The 19,465-nt window shown below is 50.4% G+C and overlaps 6 protein-coding genes across 6 annotated transcripts; 5 read left to right on the top strand and 1 right to left on the bottom strand.

Moving 5' to 3' along the window:
* Positions 1–1,233: 1,233 nt before the first annotated feature.
* Positions 1,234–2,262, bottom strand: BJX67DRAFT_323232 (uncharacterized protein). The gene has a single exon (XM_071027367.1). The coding sequence runs from the start codon at positions 2,193–2,195 to the stop codon at positions 1,413–1,415; it is 783 nt and encodes a 260-aa protein (XP_070888832.1). The 5' UTR covers positions 2,196–2,262; the 3' UTR covers positions 1,234–1,412.
* On the top strand, positions 2,239–5,049 carry BJX67DRAFT_347111 (uncharacterized protein). Its single transcript, XM_071028498.1, has one exon. It carries the CDS (start codon positions 2,553–2,555, stop codon positions 4,767–4,769), a length of 2,217 nt encoding a protein of 738 aa, XP_070888831.1. The 5' UTR covers positions 2,239–2,552; the 3' UTR covers positions 4,770–5,049.
* Positions 5,050–5,551: 502 nt separating this feature from the next.
* On the top strand, positions 5,552–7,540 carry BJX67DRAFT_323265 (putative UDP-galactose transporter). Its single transcript, XM_071027368.1, has 4 exons — positions 5,552–5,781; positions 5,874–5,903; positions 5,966–6,940; positions 7,003–7,540. The coding sequence occupies exons 1-4, from the start codon at positions 5,722–5,724 to the stop codon at positions 7,288–7,290; spliced, it is 1,353 nt and encodes a 450-aa protein (XP_070888830.1). The 5' UTR covers positions 5,552–5,721; the 3' UTR covers positions 7,291–7,540.
* A 249-nt stretch (positions 7,541–7,789) lies between these two features.
* Positions 7,790–12,715, top strand: BJX67DRAFT_370647 (putative DEAD/DEAH box DNA helicase (Mer3); the record flags this gene model as incomplete). Its single annotated transcript, XM_071030946.1, has 11 exons — positions 7,790–8,054; positions 8,133–8,261; positions 8,344–9,343; positions 9,394–9,575; positions 9,635–10,323; positions 10,370–10,945; positions 10,997–11,151; positions 11,201–11,298; positions 11,353–11,559; positions 11,619–11,823; positions 11,869–12,715. 11 exons carry the CDS (start codon positions 7,790–7,792, stop codon positions 12,713–12,715), a joined length of 4,353 nt encoding a protein of 1,450 aa, XP_070888829.1.
* A 973-nt stretch (positions 12,716–13,688) lies between these two features.
* BJX67DRAFT_347102 (uncharacterized protein) lies at positions 13,689–16,030 on the top strand. Its single transcript, XM_071028497.1, has 2 exons — positions 13,689–14,635; positions 14,707–16,030. Exons 1-2 carry the CDS (start codon positions 14,377–14,379, stop codon positions 15,813–15,815), a joined length of 1,368 nt encoding a protein of 455 aa, XP_070888828.1. The 5' UTR covers positions 13,689–14,376; the 3' UTR covers positions 15,816–16,030.
* Positions 16,031–16,290: 260 nt separating this feature from the next.
* On the top strand, positions 16,291–19,325 carry BJX67DRAFT_370645 (Mg-dependent acid phosphatase; the record flags this gene model as incomplete). The annotated part of the gene is made up of 3 exons (XM_071030945.1): positions 16,291–16,490; positions 16,555–16,948; positions 18,621–19,325. The coding sequence occupies 3 exons, from the start codon at positions 16,291–16,293 to the stop codon at positions 19,323–19,325; spliced, it is 1,299 nt and encodes a 432-aa protein (XP_070888827.1).
* Between the last annotated feature and the right edge of the window lie 140 nt (positions 19,326–19,465).

Genomic DNA, 19,465 nt, shown 5'->3' with positions numbered 1-19,465 from the left:
AAAATTGAATAGACATCCATCATGGATCATTCATCAGGAATCTCATGGGTCGCATGCCTGGGCGGGCCAGACACTGAACTTGAAAGGAGTGAACTTGGCTTGAAGATCCTGAGCGTTCAACAATGACAGCCCAGGGGAGAGACAGGCGATAGAGATCTGCGATGGTCAGATCTCAAATGGTTAGTGCCTTGTCCGAGAGGGGAGCAAATCAGCATCGCAGACTACTCGCAAGGTGTTTGAAACGCCATCCACGATGCAGGGGGTATGCAATGCAAGTGATCCAGGCTGCTGACGAGTCCAACCGCCGTGGGACATGGGGCTTGGTTTCGAAGAATTCTCCGTTCATGAGATTGCCCACCGTTGTTGGACAGGGGACGGAACAACTTGGAAGGCCTGAAAACACCCCTGTCGCTCTCCCTTTCCCGAGTGAACATTTCCCCGGCCCAGGCTGACCTCTCACTCTTCAAGTTGTCTGGTCTGGGATATGCCCATCAGGGAGAAACAGACTATGGCCAATAGTCCACCGCATCATCCCATCTGACGGGACACTTGCAGAGCCACGAAAACATCCGACGAGTGGTTGGAGCCTGATCGGAAACACTCTTTGCACTATTTACGGAGAATATGACAACCAGGCGTCATTCGGGAAAAATGAGCTGCCTGTTTGAGTCTGGGGAAGATGGGCCTTTCAGAAGGGGATTGTTCAGACTTCAGACTCTTGAATCGAATCAATCATCATCTCGACCATGCCAAAGTGTTGGGACTCCACCACGCTCTGCCGCCTGGGGTTGACGATCAGCGGTGGTTTGTGTGTGTCATTGGCAGAAATGAAGGACGGCTGAGCGAACGAAGGAGTGAATGCTGGTCTTCGTCGCCCTCCGCGGGATCGTGTTCATCGATCGAAGGGAAGGCGGAACCTGTGGAGAGCCGAAGATTCGCTTGCCCCTTTTGCAAAACTGGATGTTCGAACCATTCGGCTTCATGTGTACTCCGACTGAACGATTTCACGCCTGCGTCGATACAGTCCTTCAACATCTTTCCCTGGTCTCAATGACTCGACATGCCTCAAATTTTCGGGAAAAGGGACCGTGTCCTGTAGGACTCGTGTTGAAGCGTGGGAAATTGCGCTGCATCAACTCCGTCTGGCCTGAGAAAGCTCCTCAAGCATGAGAGTTTTCCGGGGAACCTTAAAAGAATGCAGAGGGAGAAAGAGACCGAGAAAATCAGGGTTCTCCTGGTCTGTTGTGCCCAGGACTCGCACTTGACCCAGAGCAGCCCCCCGTCTGACAGCCTCATCCTTGTTCAATGGGGTCAGGACGACGTGGGCCATGGAGGCTCGAGGGTCCTCTGGTGAGCTGCTGTGTCGCCCGGGTGCGTTCAGATTGGCTTCGGAATCCATGGGTGTCACAAAGCTAGTTTCGTCCTGCTCCGCTCTCGAAACTCGGGTTGCGCATGTGCTCCGGTCGATTCTTGTATGGGCTCCATCTTGGGGAACGTACCAAGGCAACATGTGCGCCCAATTGTCGCAAGTCATGTCCTGAAATCCGCTCGCATGCCATCCCGTTCCAACGGCTCCGTTCTGGATGTGTCGGAAATCCAGGAACAGCTTGCTGGCGTGCGATCATCACTCCTCCACTCAGGCACGGCATTCGTGGCGGATCTCCTGCATCTGGGTTTCCCATCAAAAAGCACCAATGAGACGAGCCAAAGTGGTTTTGGCTTTCAAGTCGATTCGAGTCTGATCGCCATGACATCCACTCCTGGTCCCATTCAGTCAATGATTGTCGACTGCTCCTTGGCCGTCTTCGGTAAATTGAAGAGCGATCAAATGTGGTTTTGGAGAACCACATTTGGAAGACGAAGGGGTCAAGGGCTCCAAATAGAAGCACTATGGTAAGAATAACATGATTTGCATCCACGACGATTTCCAAGAATGTCAGATGGCGACGGTTCCAACTTCTTGATGTTGCCAAAGGGTGGGCATCGAAGGCTCGCACGGGCGGATCGGGCTTGGATTTAAATTGGCCTTTTCGTCGACGACTGGTTCCTTGGGCCTTGCACATCGTCTCAAGGTTATTTCCAGCTGAATGCCTGCCGTTTAATCTTACAAGTTCCTTCCATCCCGCGCTTGGCCGGGGCTTTCCGCGGCACTTGTTAAAACCAGGTGTTCGCTGCTGTCCCTTCCAACACTTCATCGCGTGATTCTCTCCTTACCGGCCCGTTTGGCCCTGTCACTCATTTTTTTTTTTTTTTTTCTCTCACTTCTCAACTTCCCCTCGGCGAGGGGATCCTCCCCAGAAACTCTCTCTGCGGTCCTCTCCTGCTCTTCAAGACCCAAAGTTCGGAACCTCCAAGGCCGAGCGGCGCAGGTGCTCGGCGTTTCAGCGGCATCGTGTGGGGAAGTCTTCCACTTCGACGGAGGAAGCAATAACCTCGAACCGAAATCTTTCAGTTTCACAGGCGCCACAGACAACCGATATATCTTGTTTACTCCTTATCATTGGGCTTTATTGACGGGACGCATCGTCACGCTTCACCGATAGGTTTCCACCATGCCTCATAACCCCTTCCACGTACCGCTCCGGACATCCAGCATGAATGCTCCTACCGGCGATATTCAGTCCAGAAGCAATGGCCGAAAAGACCCCAAGTCTAGGTCCATCCATAAGGTCCAGAGAATACTCGGAACGACGGATATCGCTCTTGATCATGACTATCACAGGCGCCCGGATGAATCTACCGGTAGAAGGGGAAGTTTCTTGAACGCACCGGAGCTTACGACTCAGCACGACATAACGGATGATGACCAATACTCTCCGCATCTTCGTGTCCGGGCCTCGTCTCCTTTGCTGGGCCAAGAGTATAGTGACACAGCTGCGACAGACTCAACACCTCTTGTACAACTGTCAAGAAAATTGCGTCTATCCGGTTCGGCATCGGCTCTGTACTCTCGGTATAGCTCCCGAGAACCTCAGAGCGAATCCAATCTGGACATGCCAACTGCCGCGGAGGAGTCCGGTTTGGCTGTGGGTGGTGTGGGCCAGAGCAGCGAAGGCGGACTAAACCCGGCATTCAAAGCGCCCAAAGGCCCAATGAAGGATTCAAAACGCAAGACACGACCTCCCAGGATTGACCTGTCTTTGCTGTTCCCAAAACCCCAGGCGAACAACACACCTCTGCTGTCGCCGCAGCGTATGGTGACGTCGCCATCAGCGATCTCGACCACGTCGGATAGTTCTACCATGAAACCGCAAAAGATAGAGAGCCGCTTATCCGTGAAGAAGCTGATGAAATCACAGCCACAACCGAGGATGTCGCACAAACCGGAGAAGAGCCACCAACCCCTAAATGGCGTTCTGCACGATACCGCAGGTGCTGGGTGGACGAACTCCTCGATGGAGCGAACTGTCCGAACAAGCGAGATGGACATGGCTCTGGAAAAGGACTTTGAAGTGCAACTCACTCCTCGCTCAACTGAACGCGCCCGATTCAATCTGATGAATTTCAGCCTGCGCAGTCGGGAGAATCTCCAAAAGAGTGATTCCAAGTCCGACGTCTCAGCTGGGTCGGGTGAATCGGCACAGTCGTCCCAAAGAACCCTGCGGGAGACTCACTCAGCTAAATCTCTGACGGATGCCCCTTCATCGCCTTTCCGGTTTGGTTTGCGAGAGGATAGGTCTCTTTACAAGGGACCTATGATGTCGAAGAAGAGCAGTAAAAGCACTCTGAAAAATTCCGACCTCAGCAACTCGAGCGTCCTTTGTCTTTCATCATCCGAAGATGAGGATGATGAAGTGCCACCTTCCAAACCCGAACCCAAGTTGGGAAAGAACAAAAGAGATAGTGTCTCCACATACGGAGAATTTGAGGCCGAAATTTGCACGGCAGCTGCCGCGCAGACAACAAGAGGAACGTTGAGAAGCGTGGAGCGCCCTTCCTCATCCAACACCCAACGCTCGCGTTCGAGTTTGCGACCCGTACAGCCTGTATCGTCAACACGATCCCCATCATCAATGACCGGTAATAGCCAATCACGCCGTTCGAGCGGTATTCCCGCTATCAACGAGCCGAATTTCTTCCACGGCGATCCTATCTTCGACCAGACGAAAGTTCCGACGAGGACGCCGTCGTTGTCGCAGAAGGAGATCGATAGGAGGAGTCGGCTCATGGCCGTGACAAGGCAGGAAGAACGTCTTCTTGAGGTCATGAGACAGCGACAAGGCAAGATTACGCCGAGTATATTCAACGAGACGGTGGAACATGATCGCCGTTCTGTAGCCTCGGGGCCTTCTCGGGATTCATTTTACTGCTCCGACACCTCATTTTTACGCCTGAGTCCAGGAATCCCGCCTCCCGGTTTAGCGCGAGCAGTTCAATCAAATCCAAGATCCAGAGGTGCGATGACACCGAAGCGTACGGGGTTTGATTCCGATGAGAAGACCAACAACTCGGCCTCCTCCCGGCGAGCGAGCTTGATGTCTTCAAAGAGCCTTCCCTCTCCGGCTACAACTACAAGCACGACATCCCCTCCAACACCGACCCTTCCTATCCACCGCTTCTCTCCCTTACCTTCAAAACCACCGCCGCGCCAACCACCACCTCCTGTTCCGGAGCTTCAGCTTCAGAGAAAGCACTCAAGGAGACGCACAGACAGCAGCGGGGCGATCGTGCTTGACGAGGCTTCTGAAAACCCAAAGGAAAGCAGCGAATTCCCGCTTTGGGCGTTGGGGTGGAAGAATGAAAATAGTAACATGACGGCAGTGCATTGATTTGATGGCCGGGCGGTCCGATTCATTTACCCTCGTTATCCGGCTACGGTATTTTCTATGTCGACGATCTCATCCTTATACTCACCGTGATATACACACCGTACTATCCATTCTTTATCTTTTCCCTTCCGCATTTCATATCGGCGAGCTTGACTTCTATAGCCATGGGGCGCTTTTTTTTTGGACTTGCGGATGTTGATGGCATACATCTCTTGAGATCGGAGGAATTTTTTGATAGCGATTTTGGTAAACTAGAATAATAAATTTGCACAACAGCACATTATTTTTTCTAGATGAAGAGTCGAGTAAATTCAAACACGGCCGATTGATCTCCTTGCATGGCTACTGCCAAAACTGAACTTGAGATGTCCATCCAGAGCGTGAGCGAGGCCTGGGGACGTCGGATGGCGTCATTTGACTATCAATCATGACACTCAAGAATGTCGCTCGGTAAGGGTTTGGATCACAGACCAATTGTTGGGACTCTGAACGTGAACATGCTTGTTTCATGGATGCTCCGTCCGCCGTCTGTTCATCATGGCCTGACGTCACATCCAATCATGACTTGCACATCGCCACAAAATCAGGGGGAAAATCGCCATTCCTTGTGATTCTATCCTACACCGCCCAGTTTGGTTTCAGCCAGCGCTTTTGATGAGCCCGAGGATCTTTATTCGCTGCTCTTGCGCTCTCTCTTCCTCAGATATCCTTGTACTTTCCCATACTCAGAAATTTTTTCATCCCCAACTTGATCATCACTATTATCACAGTCACCGACATCCAAGAAGTCCAATTTGTTTGGCGGATCGCAACCAGAACTCCACACCAAGCAACTGCATGAAATCTCCGGACGCGCCAATTTTTGCCCCTGTCAGCAAACAAGCTAATCTCGCCAGCATCTTTCTGTTTACCTAAGTTCGAACGTGCTGTCAGAGAGGTTACAAAGATAAAGATGGGGGCGAGACGGTCCCCTGCCCCAGGGAAGGGCTGGAAGCACGCTTCTTGGATACTGGTGAGTCCACCAAATCTGAAGCCTTGCAAGCTGGACATCGTCTTGAAATGGAATCGATGTATTTTTTTGCTGACTCTGGTTTTCTCTTGCAGTTGACAGCACAGTATACCACCTTCGTTCTGGTTTGTCTCCCGGTCTTTACCTACCGATTCTGGTGGTGGCTAACCTGAGTCTCTTCCATTAGTTGGTGCATTATTCTCGGATTATGCCACCGACCGGTGGGAAGCGATATCTCACATCGACCGCCGTCCTTTTCAACGAAATTCTCAAACTTGCCGTTTCATTAACGGTAGCACTATATGAAGTCTCGAGATCGGCACCTCCATCGGTGCCCGCAACATCCCTCCTCTCGTCCCTTACATCGGCCGTATTTTCGGGTGACAGCTGGAAACTGGCGGTCCCAGCTAGCCTCTACACCTTGGCCAATTCGCTACAGTATATCGCGCTCTCGAATCTACAAGCAGCGACGTTCCAGGTGTCGTACCAGTTGAAGATATGTGTGAGCTCTTTATTCGGATTGATACTGCTAGGAAGGAGTATCCCGTTGCGCAAATGGGCTCTATTGTTGGTTCTTCTCGCTGGCGTTGGCCTCATTCAGATTCCCAATGCTAGCCCAGATGAGCTGTCGTCGGAAAATGCAGCTCTTCATTTTGATTTTCCACGGTCTCTTGAGGAATGGAAGTCGGTCAAGTTGGAGGGCCGAAACCTACATAAACGATCCGCAACTTATGAGGGAATTGAGGAGGATATCTTGACAGCGACCCCTCGATTGAATGGAGCAGTGGGTCTTCTCGCTACTCTTGGTGCCTCTGTGGCGTCTGGCCTCGCGGGTGTATATTTTGAGAAAGTACTGAGGGACAGCGCAAAGCCAACCTCGCTTTGGGTCCGCAATGTGCAACTAGCGATCTACTCCATCTTCCCTGCACTGTTCATTGGCGTTGTATTTTTGGACGGTGAGACGATCGCCAATGGCGGGATATTTGACGGCTACAACTGGATCGTTTGGTCGACTATTCTTGTCCAAGCTTTCGGGGGGATTGCGGCGTCATTTTTCACCGGGCCAGCTCACGCGGATACCAAGAATGTTGCTTCGGCTACTAGTATCATTCTAACATCCTTATGTAGCGTTGGGCTTTTTGACTTTGAACCAAATCTTACGGTAAGCTGCCTCTTTAGATCCCTTCTGCTCAATATGTCGGATGGTGCTAATTGACATCTCAGTATCTCATTGGCACTTTTGGAGTTCTCGTGGCGACGTATCTCTGCGAGAGCCCAAGTGCGGCATCCAAACGTCAGGGCATCCGCCCACCGCCAATCCGTGTGGAGCGCTTTGAAAAAGAAAGTAAAAGCGATCAACCCTCACCTAACTCTCCTTCTCCGGAGGAAATCTCCATAAAGCTTCCAACTACACCGTTCTTGTCTGATGCGGGTATCTCGACCTCAAGGCCCACCTCACCGGGAATTACTAGGCCCGGAGCCGCTCGATCTGGGGGCGGCGCGTACTTTTGAGGAGTTAATGATTCAAATGTGAACGTTATATGGTTATATGCCATAGTGTTTGTGTCGATTCCCAGTCTCGCATTGGCCTCTAGTTGTGTTGGAAATGAATAAAATCTGCATAGAACCGGCGCACCTCTTGCTTTCGCCCGCATACTACCTGGCTGTTTGTCCTCCATGCTAGACTTCGCTACTACTTTGCTACTATACCCTTTGATTGCTTGACTGAATATTTAGGCAGGCCGAGCTTTTGATTTATTCAGAGAAATTGACCACCTTTGGATCTTTGAAACAAGTTTACCCAGGCGCGATTGCCTCTTACCTGACGGCCAAGATATACAGCTACTAACTGCGAGACTGCACGAAGACTTCGTGGTGTTTGAATTTTGTTTCTATATATCTAGGCACGTGGGTGCAGGTGACCTGCCTTTCTGTAGGTCTTGGGGATCCCCTGCCATCCCCAGTCGTTCCATTCAACCCCTGATCGTATAGAAGTCCGCACCTACTCATCATGAGAAGAAGAGTTGATCGGCCATTCTCTATCCCTCGTCAAGGCATTGGGCCGCCCTGGAAGCGGACGGTTGACAGACAGCACTCTTCATCTTCTCAAGGGCACTCCAATAACCTGATTGACGAAAGACTCATCGAAGGAGCACAAGTTTCGTCATTTTCCAGTAAGCCTTATAGACAAGACAGTCAGTCATACTATACAGATACTCCGTTGGGACCGTCTCGACACCCTGGGTATGAGGATGATATGCGGCTGGATGCGTTTGGTGAGCGAAATACTCCCGCCCATCATGAACCACTGATAGAGCAATCACTAACTGATCCAACCGATTTCATATCATTAGACCTCGAACTACTTGCCCAATCCGATGTGACTGCTAGAAGCTTCCAGCCCTCATCCAATACTGAATCATTTTCCACATATCAGCCAAGGCAGAGAGATCCTCCGAAACAGATCTCTCGGTTCTTCAATGGTGAATTGACCGGCTCTCAGCCATATATACATAACAAGAAGACATCTGCAGTGTGAAGTATGGGCTAACAACATGGTCTCAGACTCTCAGGTCACGCCGCAGCGAAGTACTGCCTCCAGTTCATCAGACATAGACGTAAGAGAGGTCTCTAGTCCGTTGGCAAGACTTCAACCCGGAAGGGCAACAAGACCGCTTCGAGGACCGGACTATGACACGACAAGGATAACCCAGAACTCCCAGTCTTATTTCATGGGGCCAGGCGCATCGCCCGTTCAGTCGAATGCCGAGTCCCTGGCTCCCTATGAATCAGGAACGCCCTTTCGGAATATCCCTGTATCGATTCGAGGCATCGTACTTTTATCGGTGCGAGAGCTTCCGGATAATTATAGATCACTCTTTCAATTCCCTGTGTTCAACGCGGTCCAATCAAAATGCTTCCAGACCGTATATAAAAGCGACGACAATATAGTTCTGGCAGCTCCCACTGGAACTGGTAAGACGGTTGTCATGGAGTTGGCAATCTGCCGCTTACTCAATACTCTCAAAGATGAGAGGTTCAAAGTTGTTTATCAAGCTCCAACCAAGTCCCTTTGCTCTGAGAGATTCCGGGATTGGAATAGGAAGTTCAACGCTCTTGGTCTTCAGTGTGCGGAGCTCACTGGTGATACGGACCATTCGCAGCTGCGGAACGTTCAGAACAGCCAGATAATCATAACCACCCCAGAAAAATGGGACAGCATGACACGGAAATGGAAGGACCATGTTCGACTCATGCAGCTAGTTAAACTCTTTCTCATTGATGAGGTTCATACTCTCAAGGAGGCTCGCGGCGCGACCTTAGAAGCTGTTGTGTCTCGGATGAAGACTTTCGGGTCCAATATACGATTCGTTGCTTTGAGCGCCACGATCCCCAACTCCGAAGATATTGCAACGTGGTTAGGGAGGAATGCGACGAGTCAGCATGTCCCAGCATATAGAGAGCATTTCGGAGAGGAGTTTCGCCCGGTAAAGCTGCAGAAGTTTGTGTACGGTTACCAGGCACACAGCAATGACTTTGCGTTCGACAAGCTGTGTAACTCGAAGTAAGCCCAAGAATACATCCTTTACAGATGGATCTAACATGACATCGCAGACTTCCCGACATCATTGCCACACATTCCGCCAAGAAGCCCATCATTATCTTTTGCTGCACAAGGAACTCCACTGTTACAACTGCAAAAGAGCTCGCTCGGCTGTGGTCTATGTCCAATGCTCCGGCAAGACTATGGAAGGGACCGAACAGGGCAATACCGGTTACCAATATGGACTTAAAGAGTATGGCTCTGATAGTCGCGAGGATTATTGGTCTCAGTGCTGACCCCTCCGTCATACAGCTACAACAACTGCCGGAGTTGCGTTTCACCATGCTGGCCTCGAACCCAGCGATAGGCACCAGGTAGAAACTGGCTTTCTCGAGGGTAAGATAAGTATAATATGCTGTACCTCAACTCTCGCCGTTGGAGTCAATCTTCCTTGTCACCTGGTAATCATCAAGAACACAGTGGGATGGCAGGATGGCCGCTCTCAGGAGTATTCGGATCTCGAAATTATGCAGATGCTTGGACGTGCTGGTCGGCCGCAATTTGATGATAGCGCAGCGGCTGTGATATTGACAAGAAAAGAGCGTGTCAATCACTATGAAAAGCTGGTGTCCGGTTCCGAGAGCCTTGAGAGCTGCTTGCACCTCAACCTCATAGATCACTTGAACGCCGAGATAGGGCTTGGTAACGTGACTGGTATAGATTCCGCTATCAGTTGGCTAGCAGGAACATTTCTGTTCGTGAGGCTCAGGAGAAACCCGACGCATTATAAACTCAAAGAAGGAGCCAACCGGGAAGATGAGGACGAGATGCTTCGCCAGATCTGCGAGAAAGACATCAAGCTCCTTCAGGAATGCGACCTCGTCACGTGTGAAGGTCTCAAGGCCACTCCATTTGGAGACGCTATGGCCCGGTACTGCGTGCGATTTGAAACGATGAGGAAGTTTCTCAGCCTGAAGCCGCGGTCGGATATAGGCCAGATTGTGAGTGGATCTCAATGAGATCTGGATAAATAGTAATGTTGTGCAGCTTTCGGTTATATCTCAGGCAGAGGAGTTCCGCGATGTACGCCTCAAATCAGGAGAAAAGTCGCTCTATAAAGAAATCAACCGTGCCAGTGACATCAGCTATCCGATAAACGTCGACATTGCGCTACCAGCCCATAAGATCTCACTCCTTATTCAGTCAGAGCTTGGTGCGGTCGAATTCCCTAGTAACGAACAGCTCCAAAAACAGAAATTTCCTTTCCAGCAGGACAAGAACTTTGTCTTCACACATGTTAACCGCCTAATCCGGTGCATAATTGACTGCCAGGTTCACCTTCAGGATTCGGTGACTCTTCGCAATGCCTTGGAGCTAGCTCGAAGCTTGACAGCGAAGGTCTGGGACAATTCGCCTCTTCAGATGAAGCAGATCGAGCAGATAGGCGCCGTTGCTGTGAGGAAGTTGGCCGCCAGCGGAATCGAGAGTATAGCAGCTCTGGAAGAAACAGAACCACACCAAGCTGAGATGGTTCTCAGCAGGAATCCGCCGTTTGGCGTGAAGTTGCGGAGCCGTCTTGCAGATTTTCCCAAGCTGCGAGTATCCGTGAAGATGGTGGGGAAGGTATAAAGCTAGAATGATTCCCCCGGGGGTCTTTGCTAAAATAGCTGCCAGGACGTCAAGCCCGACCATATAGTAAGGGCGAGATTCAAAGCCGAGATTGCGTTCATGAACGAAAAGTGTCCGGTCTTCTTCCAGAGAAGACCTGTCTATGTCTGCTTTGTAGCGGAGACTTCTGAGGGCCACCTAATCGATTTTCGGCGAATAAGGTGAATTAATCGAGTCACTTCGAGAGAGCCATATGCTGACGTGCTCCAGTGCGAGTAAGCTCCAAAAGAGCCATGAGATAATGTTAAGCGCAGATTTGAAGTCTCAAGAACAATATATAACCTGCTATGTCATGTGTGATGAAATCGGTACGCGTCCGGGTCTGCAGCAACCCGCCTTTCCTTTCTAACAAGAGATTTTAGCGGGAACTGCGCGATATGCGACGTTGAAACCAGATATCTCACAGTCATATTTTCCGAGACAACCCGCAAGCAAACGGGCGGTCCAGGAGATCCTAGTTGAGGAGAATGTTATGGCTGGCAAAGCCTCCCAAGCTAATCCACCTCGCAAGCGTACGCTCAGTCGCTTCAATAGTGACGATATCTTATTTGGGGAGTTCTTAGAAGCAGGTATTTTCTCGAATATTCGCTTCTATCGTGGGTATGCCTGAAGTCTAACCGGATCTCAGAGATACTCGATGACTGGAACGAGAGTAGCGTGAGTGGGAATCCCCCGGAATCTTCGATGAGTGCAATGGCACACATAGTTGCTCTAGAAAAAGAGGACATCGCACCTGGTACTACGACGAAGGAGACCCTTGTCGTCGATAAAGAGCCGAGCAAACTCGACAATGGTCGATGGGCATGCAACCACAAGTGCAAGGATAAGTCAACGTGAGCATCGTATCTCGTCCCAAGGAATACAGCTAAGAAACATAGGTGCAAGCATCTCTGCTGTCGAGAAGGACTAAGCAATCCTCCCAAGGTCACGAGGAGGAGGTCTGATGTGGCTCCTCAGGAACCGGCAGGACTTAACCAACTGACGTTGTCGGCGAGCATGTTAAAGAGGGATTCGCAGCCTACTGTTGTAGCTGGCTCGGTGGTACAAGTTAAAAAAGGCAAAGACGAGAATGAGCACTCAAACTCAGGCCAGATTCAGCGTCCGCGGCGGCGGGGGTTCAAAGCGACTGGTAATGACCATCTTATTTCCGATTCCTCGACCGATTATGGAGACGAAAACTTCGACGACCTTCCCTCTCCAACAGAATTGTTATTCGGGAACGTTCACACTATAAACTCAGATTCTCAGAGGGCATTTGATGTCACTCACGCCGATCAAGGCTTACGAGAGCATGGGGATGGCTGGATTGATGCTGACGAGGTCTTGTTCCCGGCCCACTCGCCCTTGTCGAAGCCTTATGTGAGGACCAACGGCTTTACCGAAACATGCCTAGTGGATCTCGTCAGCCCCGAACCGCAGGAAATGATTTCCATGCTTCCGCAATCTGGCGGTTGCGGGGGACAAAAGCGAAAGATGTCTGTGGCCAGCGGTAGTGGGGTCTGTGGCGAAGACAACAAGAGGGCAAAGAGCTGCGAGACGGCTCAAAACTCTCATATTACTTCAAGGAACAAAAACATGGATGCCGTTGTTGTGGAAAGGAGGGAAATTGGCACAGAAAATCAAACAGCGGTCCAAGGATCCGCCATCTCCTCGATACCGATAGACTGGGAGGATATCGATCCAGCGCTTCTTAATGAATTCAAGGATATCGTTGACTTCTTTTAATTGCTTGATATTTTGCCAGAGTTATTGTTTCAGCTTAAGGTCGTGGCTAGAGTACTTGTTTTCTCTCATCTTTGTGTTTATGTTTTCAGGACTCAGATCCTCAAAGCGTGATAGCAGGTTGAAACCACCTCAAAAGCTGTATACAAAGAAGACCTAATGTGTTAATGCTATAAAACCCATTCACATACCTTCTTGTAGAAAGTGCGAGAGCTATCTATATTTACCAGAACATTCTTATAACAAGTCAACATGTGCCAGTTTTGAGAGTATTACCTGATCTCTAGGAGGCCTACCCTGTAGTGTAGTGAATTGATCCGTGAATTAACAACTCAAGTGAATACACATGTAACAATTCCACTTATACTGGATAAACACAGTATCTGCCTAACAGCTTCTCTCTATAAGAAGAGTTTTCTGTTCTCATCCCTCTGTCAACCCTATTTTCCTTTTCTTTCTATACTCCTTGTCCTTACTGCTATCTCTATTGACTGGACTCGCAATCACGAAGATCAGAGCAAACACTGTGAGACTCAAAAGACTTTTATACAACTGCCTTTTCCTTCCTTTTCTTGTTTCTCAAAGAAGGGTGAGGCCTTATACTATGCCAGGCTAATACGATCTGGAGTTTGATGCAGGTGTTCCCAGCAGGCGATAGTCTCTCTCGTACAAGTCTCGACAAGCATCTCGATCTCACCATACCATAGACAAGGGGGCAAGAAAATACCTGTCTTCTATCTACGAAGCTAGACCTAAGGTGCGTTGCTGTCTTATCTAAGATGTGGTTGGTTGATTACATGTTGTATACCTTTTCTCGGCGCGTCAGGTCTTGGATGCATGGATCAACAACACCGGATTTACGGCATCCTTGCTTTCATGGCCTTTGTCCAATAGGCCCTTGAATGTCTTTCTGCTTTATTCTTTTCTTTGTCTATCTTGTTTATCCGACTTTGCTTGGAGGTGTCTCGAGATGAGAGGGCCAGCGATGCTAACATCGGGATGATGATACAGGTCGGCGAAGTACAAGTTGTCCAAGTCGAAGTCGGAGTCAACAAACCAGCGAAGGCATATTCATACTAAACCGGTTGGAGTATTCACGACATGGGGAGACTTACTTATTCAGCGGTACGCTTTTCGTTCGACTTTTGAGTACCTTGTGTGTGGATGGCAGGGCTTAACGATGTGTTTATTCAGAGGAAGACCGGCGGCATCAAGGCCGGCCAGGTCGTTTCTAAGGATTTGGTAAGTCTGCACCCATCACTCTGCCTAGGAAATTTCCACCGCAAGAAGAAATTGACCGGCTGCAGAAAAAACGTATCCCTCCAGGCATTGGATCGAAAGCAGCCGCCCGCGACCCAACCCTGGAGATTGACATCGCTGGCAGGTGCCTTACCGATGAAGGGTTTGATCAGTTCGCAGACGACTTGGTTGAATGTATTCGCTATCGTGACGAGGAGCACCCTACTGGCCTCGCCAAGGTCACCGAGCTCCACCTGCAGGGGAATAACCTCACCATCCACTCTTTAGCGAAACTCGGCGAGGTAGTAGCCGCAAGTTCCGGTGATATACGCGAGCTTAACCTATCGCGGAATGATATCAGTGTTGTCAGTACTGAGGAGAAGGCGATTTGGAAGGGTTTCTTGGATTCCTTCAAGAACTGCTACATGCTCAGCAAGTTTGATCTGAGCGGGAACCCGATCGGATCGGCCGGTTTGGAGATCCTTGCTCATGCGTATATCAAGAGTGACCTTGACTACTTGGAGGCCGATGCGGAGGCAATCATTGGGGCTAATGCTGGCGGAGTGCTGGCGCTTGCTGAGGATGTCGATTCTCTAGAGCTTGAAAAGGAAAAGGAAAACGAGTCACCCCGAGCGAGCCGCGCGAAGAAGCCTGCCGGCAAGGGAAAGGCTGTGAAGCAGAATGGTATAACCTTTGAGTTTTCTCGTCAGCGTGGCCCTTGTGTGTGGTGATGAGCTAACGATTGATGAATGTAGGTACTTCCCAATCGACTCCTGCAACGGCCAGCAAGAACATTACCCTCGCCGACCTGAAAAAATACACTTGCACCCGTGGCCTTCGCTCCATCCCTTACTTTATTTTGTCTGACATTGCTCTTACAACTAGAAGTGCAATCCATTTATCGCACATGATCGCCATCCAGAAGGCTTCCGAGCATCTTATCACCTTTCTCCCTCCCGGCAAAGCGTCTGCCATTCCTGAAGCAGCACAGAATGACAAAAGTCTGATATGGCAACCAAATGACGAGCTAGCCACTTTCGCCAAGCGTCTCCTCGAAGTGACCGAATCCATTCGCGAATTCAAATCCAAAGCCGAGTCGGACAGCGAGGCCTTCACCAACAGCGAAGACGCACAGCGCAAGTTGCAGAGCAAGCTTGTCATTGAGTATACTAGACTCACGAAGCGTGTCCGCATCGAGACCATGAAGCTGGAGGGAGTTCATAGCAGCGATATTGCCATCACCGCGTTGAAGATGATGGTTGTTTCCCGCGCGTTGCTGTTGGAAGACAAGGATCGCCCGATCGAGGAATTGCCAGAGGATGAGACTGAGAATTCTTCCGTTGAGACTGCTGAGGAGGAGGAACAGCCAACACGTAATTCTTCTCCTGTCGGCTATCAGCCCCAGACTTTCTTCACATTCCCAGATTCGTTTTCCCTCGGCCCTTTCCACCCCGACGGCGCCACGTTCGACGAGGAGTTTCCTGCTCTCCAGACTGCCCACGAAAGCAAATCTCCTACTAAGCGGGGCGTATTAGGAGTCAAAGGGTCGCTTGAGTCGAGCTCCGGTCCCAGCCAACCTATTCGTTCCGGTAAGGGCATACCCCGTAACAGCAGCGTCGCTCAGAAAGCACGCAAGCAGGAGTGGCGCTTCTCCCTGCCGTTCGAACTTTGGCGCAGAATTATCGCAGGCGCGCTAGATGCGGATGGGATTTTGGATCATGACCAGCAGACTCGCATCATACGGTATGCTTCTGACTGGGATGCTGTGGCGTACGAATTGACGATCAAGGGAGCGGAAGACCACCAGCAGATTTGGAAATTTTTGGAGACGGTTGGCTGTTTCACGTACACTCCCTTGCCTTGATTATGAGGCGGTTCTTGTATCACCATCTGCCGATTGTCGACTTTCCATATGTTTCCATATGTACTTTAGGGACAGGGACTGGAGGAAAACAAAAGAAAAAAAAGATTGGGAAACGATACGGTTAGACTTGGGAATATGCATGTCACTGAATTTGTACTTAGGAAACGCTAGTTGCGCATTCAAATTGAAGCAATAAGCCCTTTCTTGGACCGAGCATGGGATGCAATAGAAATGAAGATATACAAAGTGACCATCTAGCGTTTCTCAAACATCGTGCACGTGACCTGCGTTCCCCGCGAAATATCAGATTGATCTTCGCCCCCGCCAAGTCTTTTCTCTCGACATCTCCAGAAAGCCATACATTCGTTTTCGGCTTGCACTTTCCTTCCCTCGCGGTCTTGCATCCACTTCCCAAGCCACGTATAGCTCCAGGTGCCAGCAGCTGCCCACTTTCTTTTCCCTCGAAATAGACAACATGATCCGCGCAAGACGAACCAACACAGCAATCACACCAATAGAGGACACATCCAACGCTCCTTCAACATTTACAGACGGCCTGCCACTCCCCAAACTAATCGCTTTCGATCTCGACTACACTCTCTGGCCCTTTTGGGTCGACACCCATGTCACACCTCCCATCAAACCCCGCGACAACAACTCCCGCTGCACAGACAAGTACGCCGCCCTTCGACACCAGTGGCTCACCCCGCATCAAACGAGAACTAACTGAATATAATAGATGGAATGAATCCTTCGCTTTCTACCCTTCGGTCTCCTCGATAATCCAATCCTGCAAATCCCGCTCCATCCCCCTCGCCCTTGCCTCCCGCACCTGTGCCCCAGACCTCGCCCGCGACATGCTCAAGACCCTCCACATAATACCCAGCTTCACCGATAACCCATCCGCGGCGCGGACGCGGTCCATGCGAGCCCTCGACTACTTTGATTACATCCAGATCTTCCCTGCAACGAAGACGGAGCATTTTGCGCGGATCCACCAGTCCTCCAATATTGCGTATGAGGATATGCTGTTCTTTGACGATGAGGCGCGGAATCGCAATGTTGAGACGGAGTTGGGGGTGACGTTTTGTCTCGTTAGGGATGGGATGACGAAGGAGGAGGTTGATCGCGGGGTTTGGGCGTGGCGAAGGAGGAATGGAATTAAGCCGAGGGAGGAGCAGGGGCAGGGGGAGTTTCTGAATTGATATGGCGCTGGTGGGTGGGTTTAGATTGTTTAGATCTGGTTTGATATATTGTGGCATGACTTTGAGATACCCAACCGGATGATAGAAGCCTTAGAAATTCCATAGCCTGCTTCCTGCGAATAATCTATTCGTGGTGATACTCTGGCGTGGACTAGAGTGCCCATATAAATATTTCTTCTTCATCTCTTGAGAGAGTAATCATGGACACTCTCCAACGCTTCCTCTCTCAAGCCCTCCAGCTGGAATTTCGTGTGGCCTGAGCCTCAAACTTAGCTAAGGTTGAGAACTTTGGACGAGGCGAAGCTTGATTTAAGCCGTCATTTGATTCGTCAGATCGTGTAACTGCGCCAGGGACGCTCGTGGATCTATCGAGTGGATGTGCATACCTGCGCGAGGAGCTCGGGTCCATTCTTATCACGTAGATGGATTGGCTCGCTTGGGTTCGAGGTCAGTGGCTCAGCAGTATACTATTTCAGCCAGCTCTGTTCAACTGGCGTCGTCGGGGTCAATGGCCCGGTTTGACGTGAGGGAAAGATGCACCGTAGGACTCCAAGAGGGGAGGTAAGCTTCCCATTGTGAAGAACTCCTCGCTCGTGCATATCAGCAAGCCCTTGCAGTGCGCATCGAAGTATGTAGATTTTGGTCTCTCGGGGTGGAGGAGTTCGGCTTAAACGGAGCAAGTCTCCGGCAAGGGATGGGTATATAAATAAATCGAAGCCTGGGACAGTATCGACTACTGAACGCACATTGGGACAGGTTGCAAGTTGTTTCTGCAAATTCAACTGATACTCGAACTCGCCTGGGATCATACCCTTGATAACGTAGCACCCTGCGGCCGCGCTTTCAGCCGCTCTGCAGAGTTAGCATTGATGCCACAAGCATTAAATGCGGATTGAGAACCCGTATCGTGCACGATAGAAGCATAGCAGAGGCTTTCTGCGATCAGCGAGGATTTCTTCAATCCTATAGATTTGTCCAGAGTCACTCTTGAGTCGTGTGCATAGAAGATAAAGGCTCTTCACGAGACTGCAAGGGATTTGATATTGTGTGTCGTCCAGAAAACTGTCGACCAAGACATGATGCTAAGGGTTTGGTTGTAAGAAATTGCGACGGATGAAGGAGAGGAAGAAATCTGAGGTAGTATTGTCGAGCTCAGCAAAGGTTCTCAGAAGTTAGAGAATGTTGTTCATTATCTGGGGAGGTTGAAATTCACACTGAGATATTAATACGGAGTAAGTTAAAACAAGTCTCCCTGTAGAAAATTAACTTTTCTACTAGTCCTTCACTGGCAGGTATATAAAATTTTCTTTTTTCTTTTTTTCCTGGCGGATTTGTCCCCCGAGTCTGAATGCTTCTCCACCCAAACACCAAGAGCGGCTTCACCTCCAAATCCACCACGACACCCTTGTACTCCCCACCAAACCTCAATCAATCTAACGCTCGATCTTACCCTTCCGCCCTCTTAATTTTGACCTCAAACTCAACCTCAACCTCAATCTCCCAAATGTCCTCCTCACAACCAAACCCAAACCTCCTCCGCCCACCACCACACCACCACCCCTCCCCGCAACAAACAACCGCAACCGCGACACCCAAAAAGTCACAAGCCCCCGTATCTGCGAGCTCCTCCGCCACAATCGCCGAATCCGCCATCTTCCAAGGCACGCACCCGATCACCATCGGCCGCGGGACAATCGTGCACCCGCGCGCAAGGATCTACGCGACAGAGGGCCCCGTCGTTATCGGGGGCGAGTGTATAATTAGTGAGAAGTGCATTATTGGGACGCCGCCAACAACAACGACAACGACGACAACCAGCAGCAGCAGCAGCAGTGTTCCTGACGCTAGTTCCGCGGGCGGGGGCGGGGGCGGCAGTGGTGGTGAGGAATTCGCGATCCACATCTCATCGAACGTCACGGTTGGGCCGTTAGCAACGATAAACCCGGGCGTGACGATTCACAATAGTGTTGTTGTTGAGACGGCGGCGATTATAAACCGGGGTGTGGATCTGGGTGCGCATTCGAAGGTGTGTGCGCGGTGTGAGATTTCGGCGGGGGCAGATATACCGCCGTGGGTTGTTGTTTGGGGTGCTGGACGGGGGTTTGGGTTGAGGAGGAGGGTTCGCAGCCAGGGGCGGAAGGTGAATCCTATTGTTTCTTCGCTTGGTGGTAGTGGTAGTGGGGAGGGATCGAATGAGGGTATACTGGAGGGGAGGATTGTTGAGGATGCGAGGTTGATAGGGATGAAGAGGGAGAGGGAGGCGTTGGCGAAGTTCATTGCGGGTGCGAGGGTGAAGGGGAGTTAATCACTGACTGGCTGTATTCTCTGGATTTATTTTCTGGTTGAGGCCGTTTGGGTTGTTATTTAGCGTTGATCTAATATACCCTGAATGCACTGATGATTGATGTAGATTGACCGGTGGTCCTCGTGCCCCAGGAGCATAAG

Source organism: Aspergillus lucknowensis, assembly GCF_044049455.1.
Source record: "Aspergillus lucknowensis strain CBS 449.75 chromosome Unknown BJX67scaffold_8, whole genome shotgun sequence".
Classification (NCBI taxonomy): Eukaryota; Fungi; Ascomycota; class Eurotiomycetes; order Eurotiales; family Aspergillaceae; genus Aspergillus; species Aspergillus lucknowensis.
The sequence above is the reverse complement of the archived record's forward strand: the minus strand, read 5'-3'. Positions and strand labels throughout refer to the sequence as shown.

What these genes read in the sequence shown, in the direction of transcription:
- BJX67DRAFT_347102 (XM_071028497.1), top strand. Translation starts at nt 14,377, where the DNA reads ATGCTCAGCAAGTTTGATCTGAGCGGGAACCCGATCGGATCGGCCGGT. An exon ending in AAAGGCTGTGAAGCAGAATG is followed by an intron (nt 14,636 to 14,706) that starts GTATAACCTTTG and finishes TGATGAATGTAG; the next exon opens with GTACTTCCCAATCGACTCCT.
- BJX67DRAFT_323265 (XM_071027368.1), top strand. Translation starts at nt 5,722, where the DNA reads ATGGGGGCGAGACGGTCCCCTGCCCCAGGGAAGGGCTGGAAGCACGCT. An exon ending in AGCACGCTTCTTGGATACTG is followed by an intron (nt 5,782 to 5,873) that starts GTGAGTCCACCA and finishes TTTCTCTTGCAG; the next exon opens with TTGACAGCACAGTATACCAC. An exon ending in AGTATACCACCTTCGTTCTG is followed by an intron (nt 5,904 to 5,965) that starts GTTTGTCTCCCG and finishes CTCTTCCATTAG; the next exon opens with TTGGTGCATTATTCTCGGAT.
- BJX67DRAFT_347111 (XM_071028498.1), top strand. Translation starts at nt 2,553, where the DNA reads ATGCCTCATAACCCCTTCCACGTACCGCTCCGGACATCCAGCATGAAT.
- BJX67DRAFT_323232 (XM_071027367.1), bottom strand. Translation starts at nt 2,195, where the DNA reads ATGAAGTGTTGGAAGGGACAGCAGCGAACACCTGGTTTTAACAAGTGC.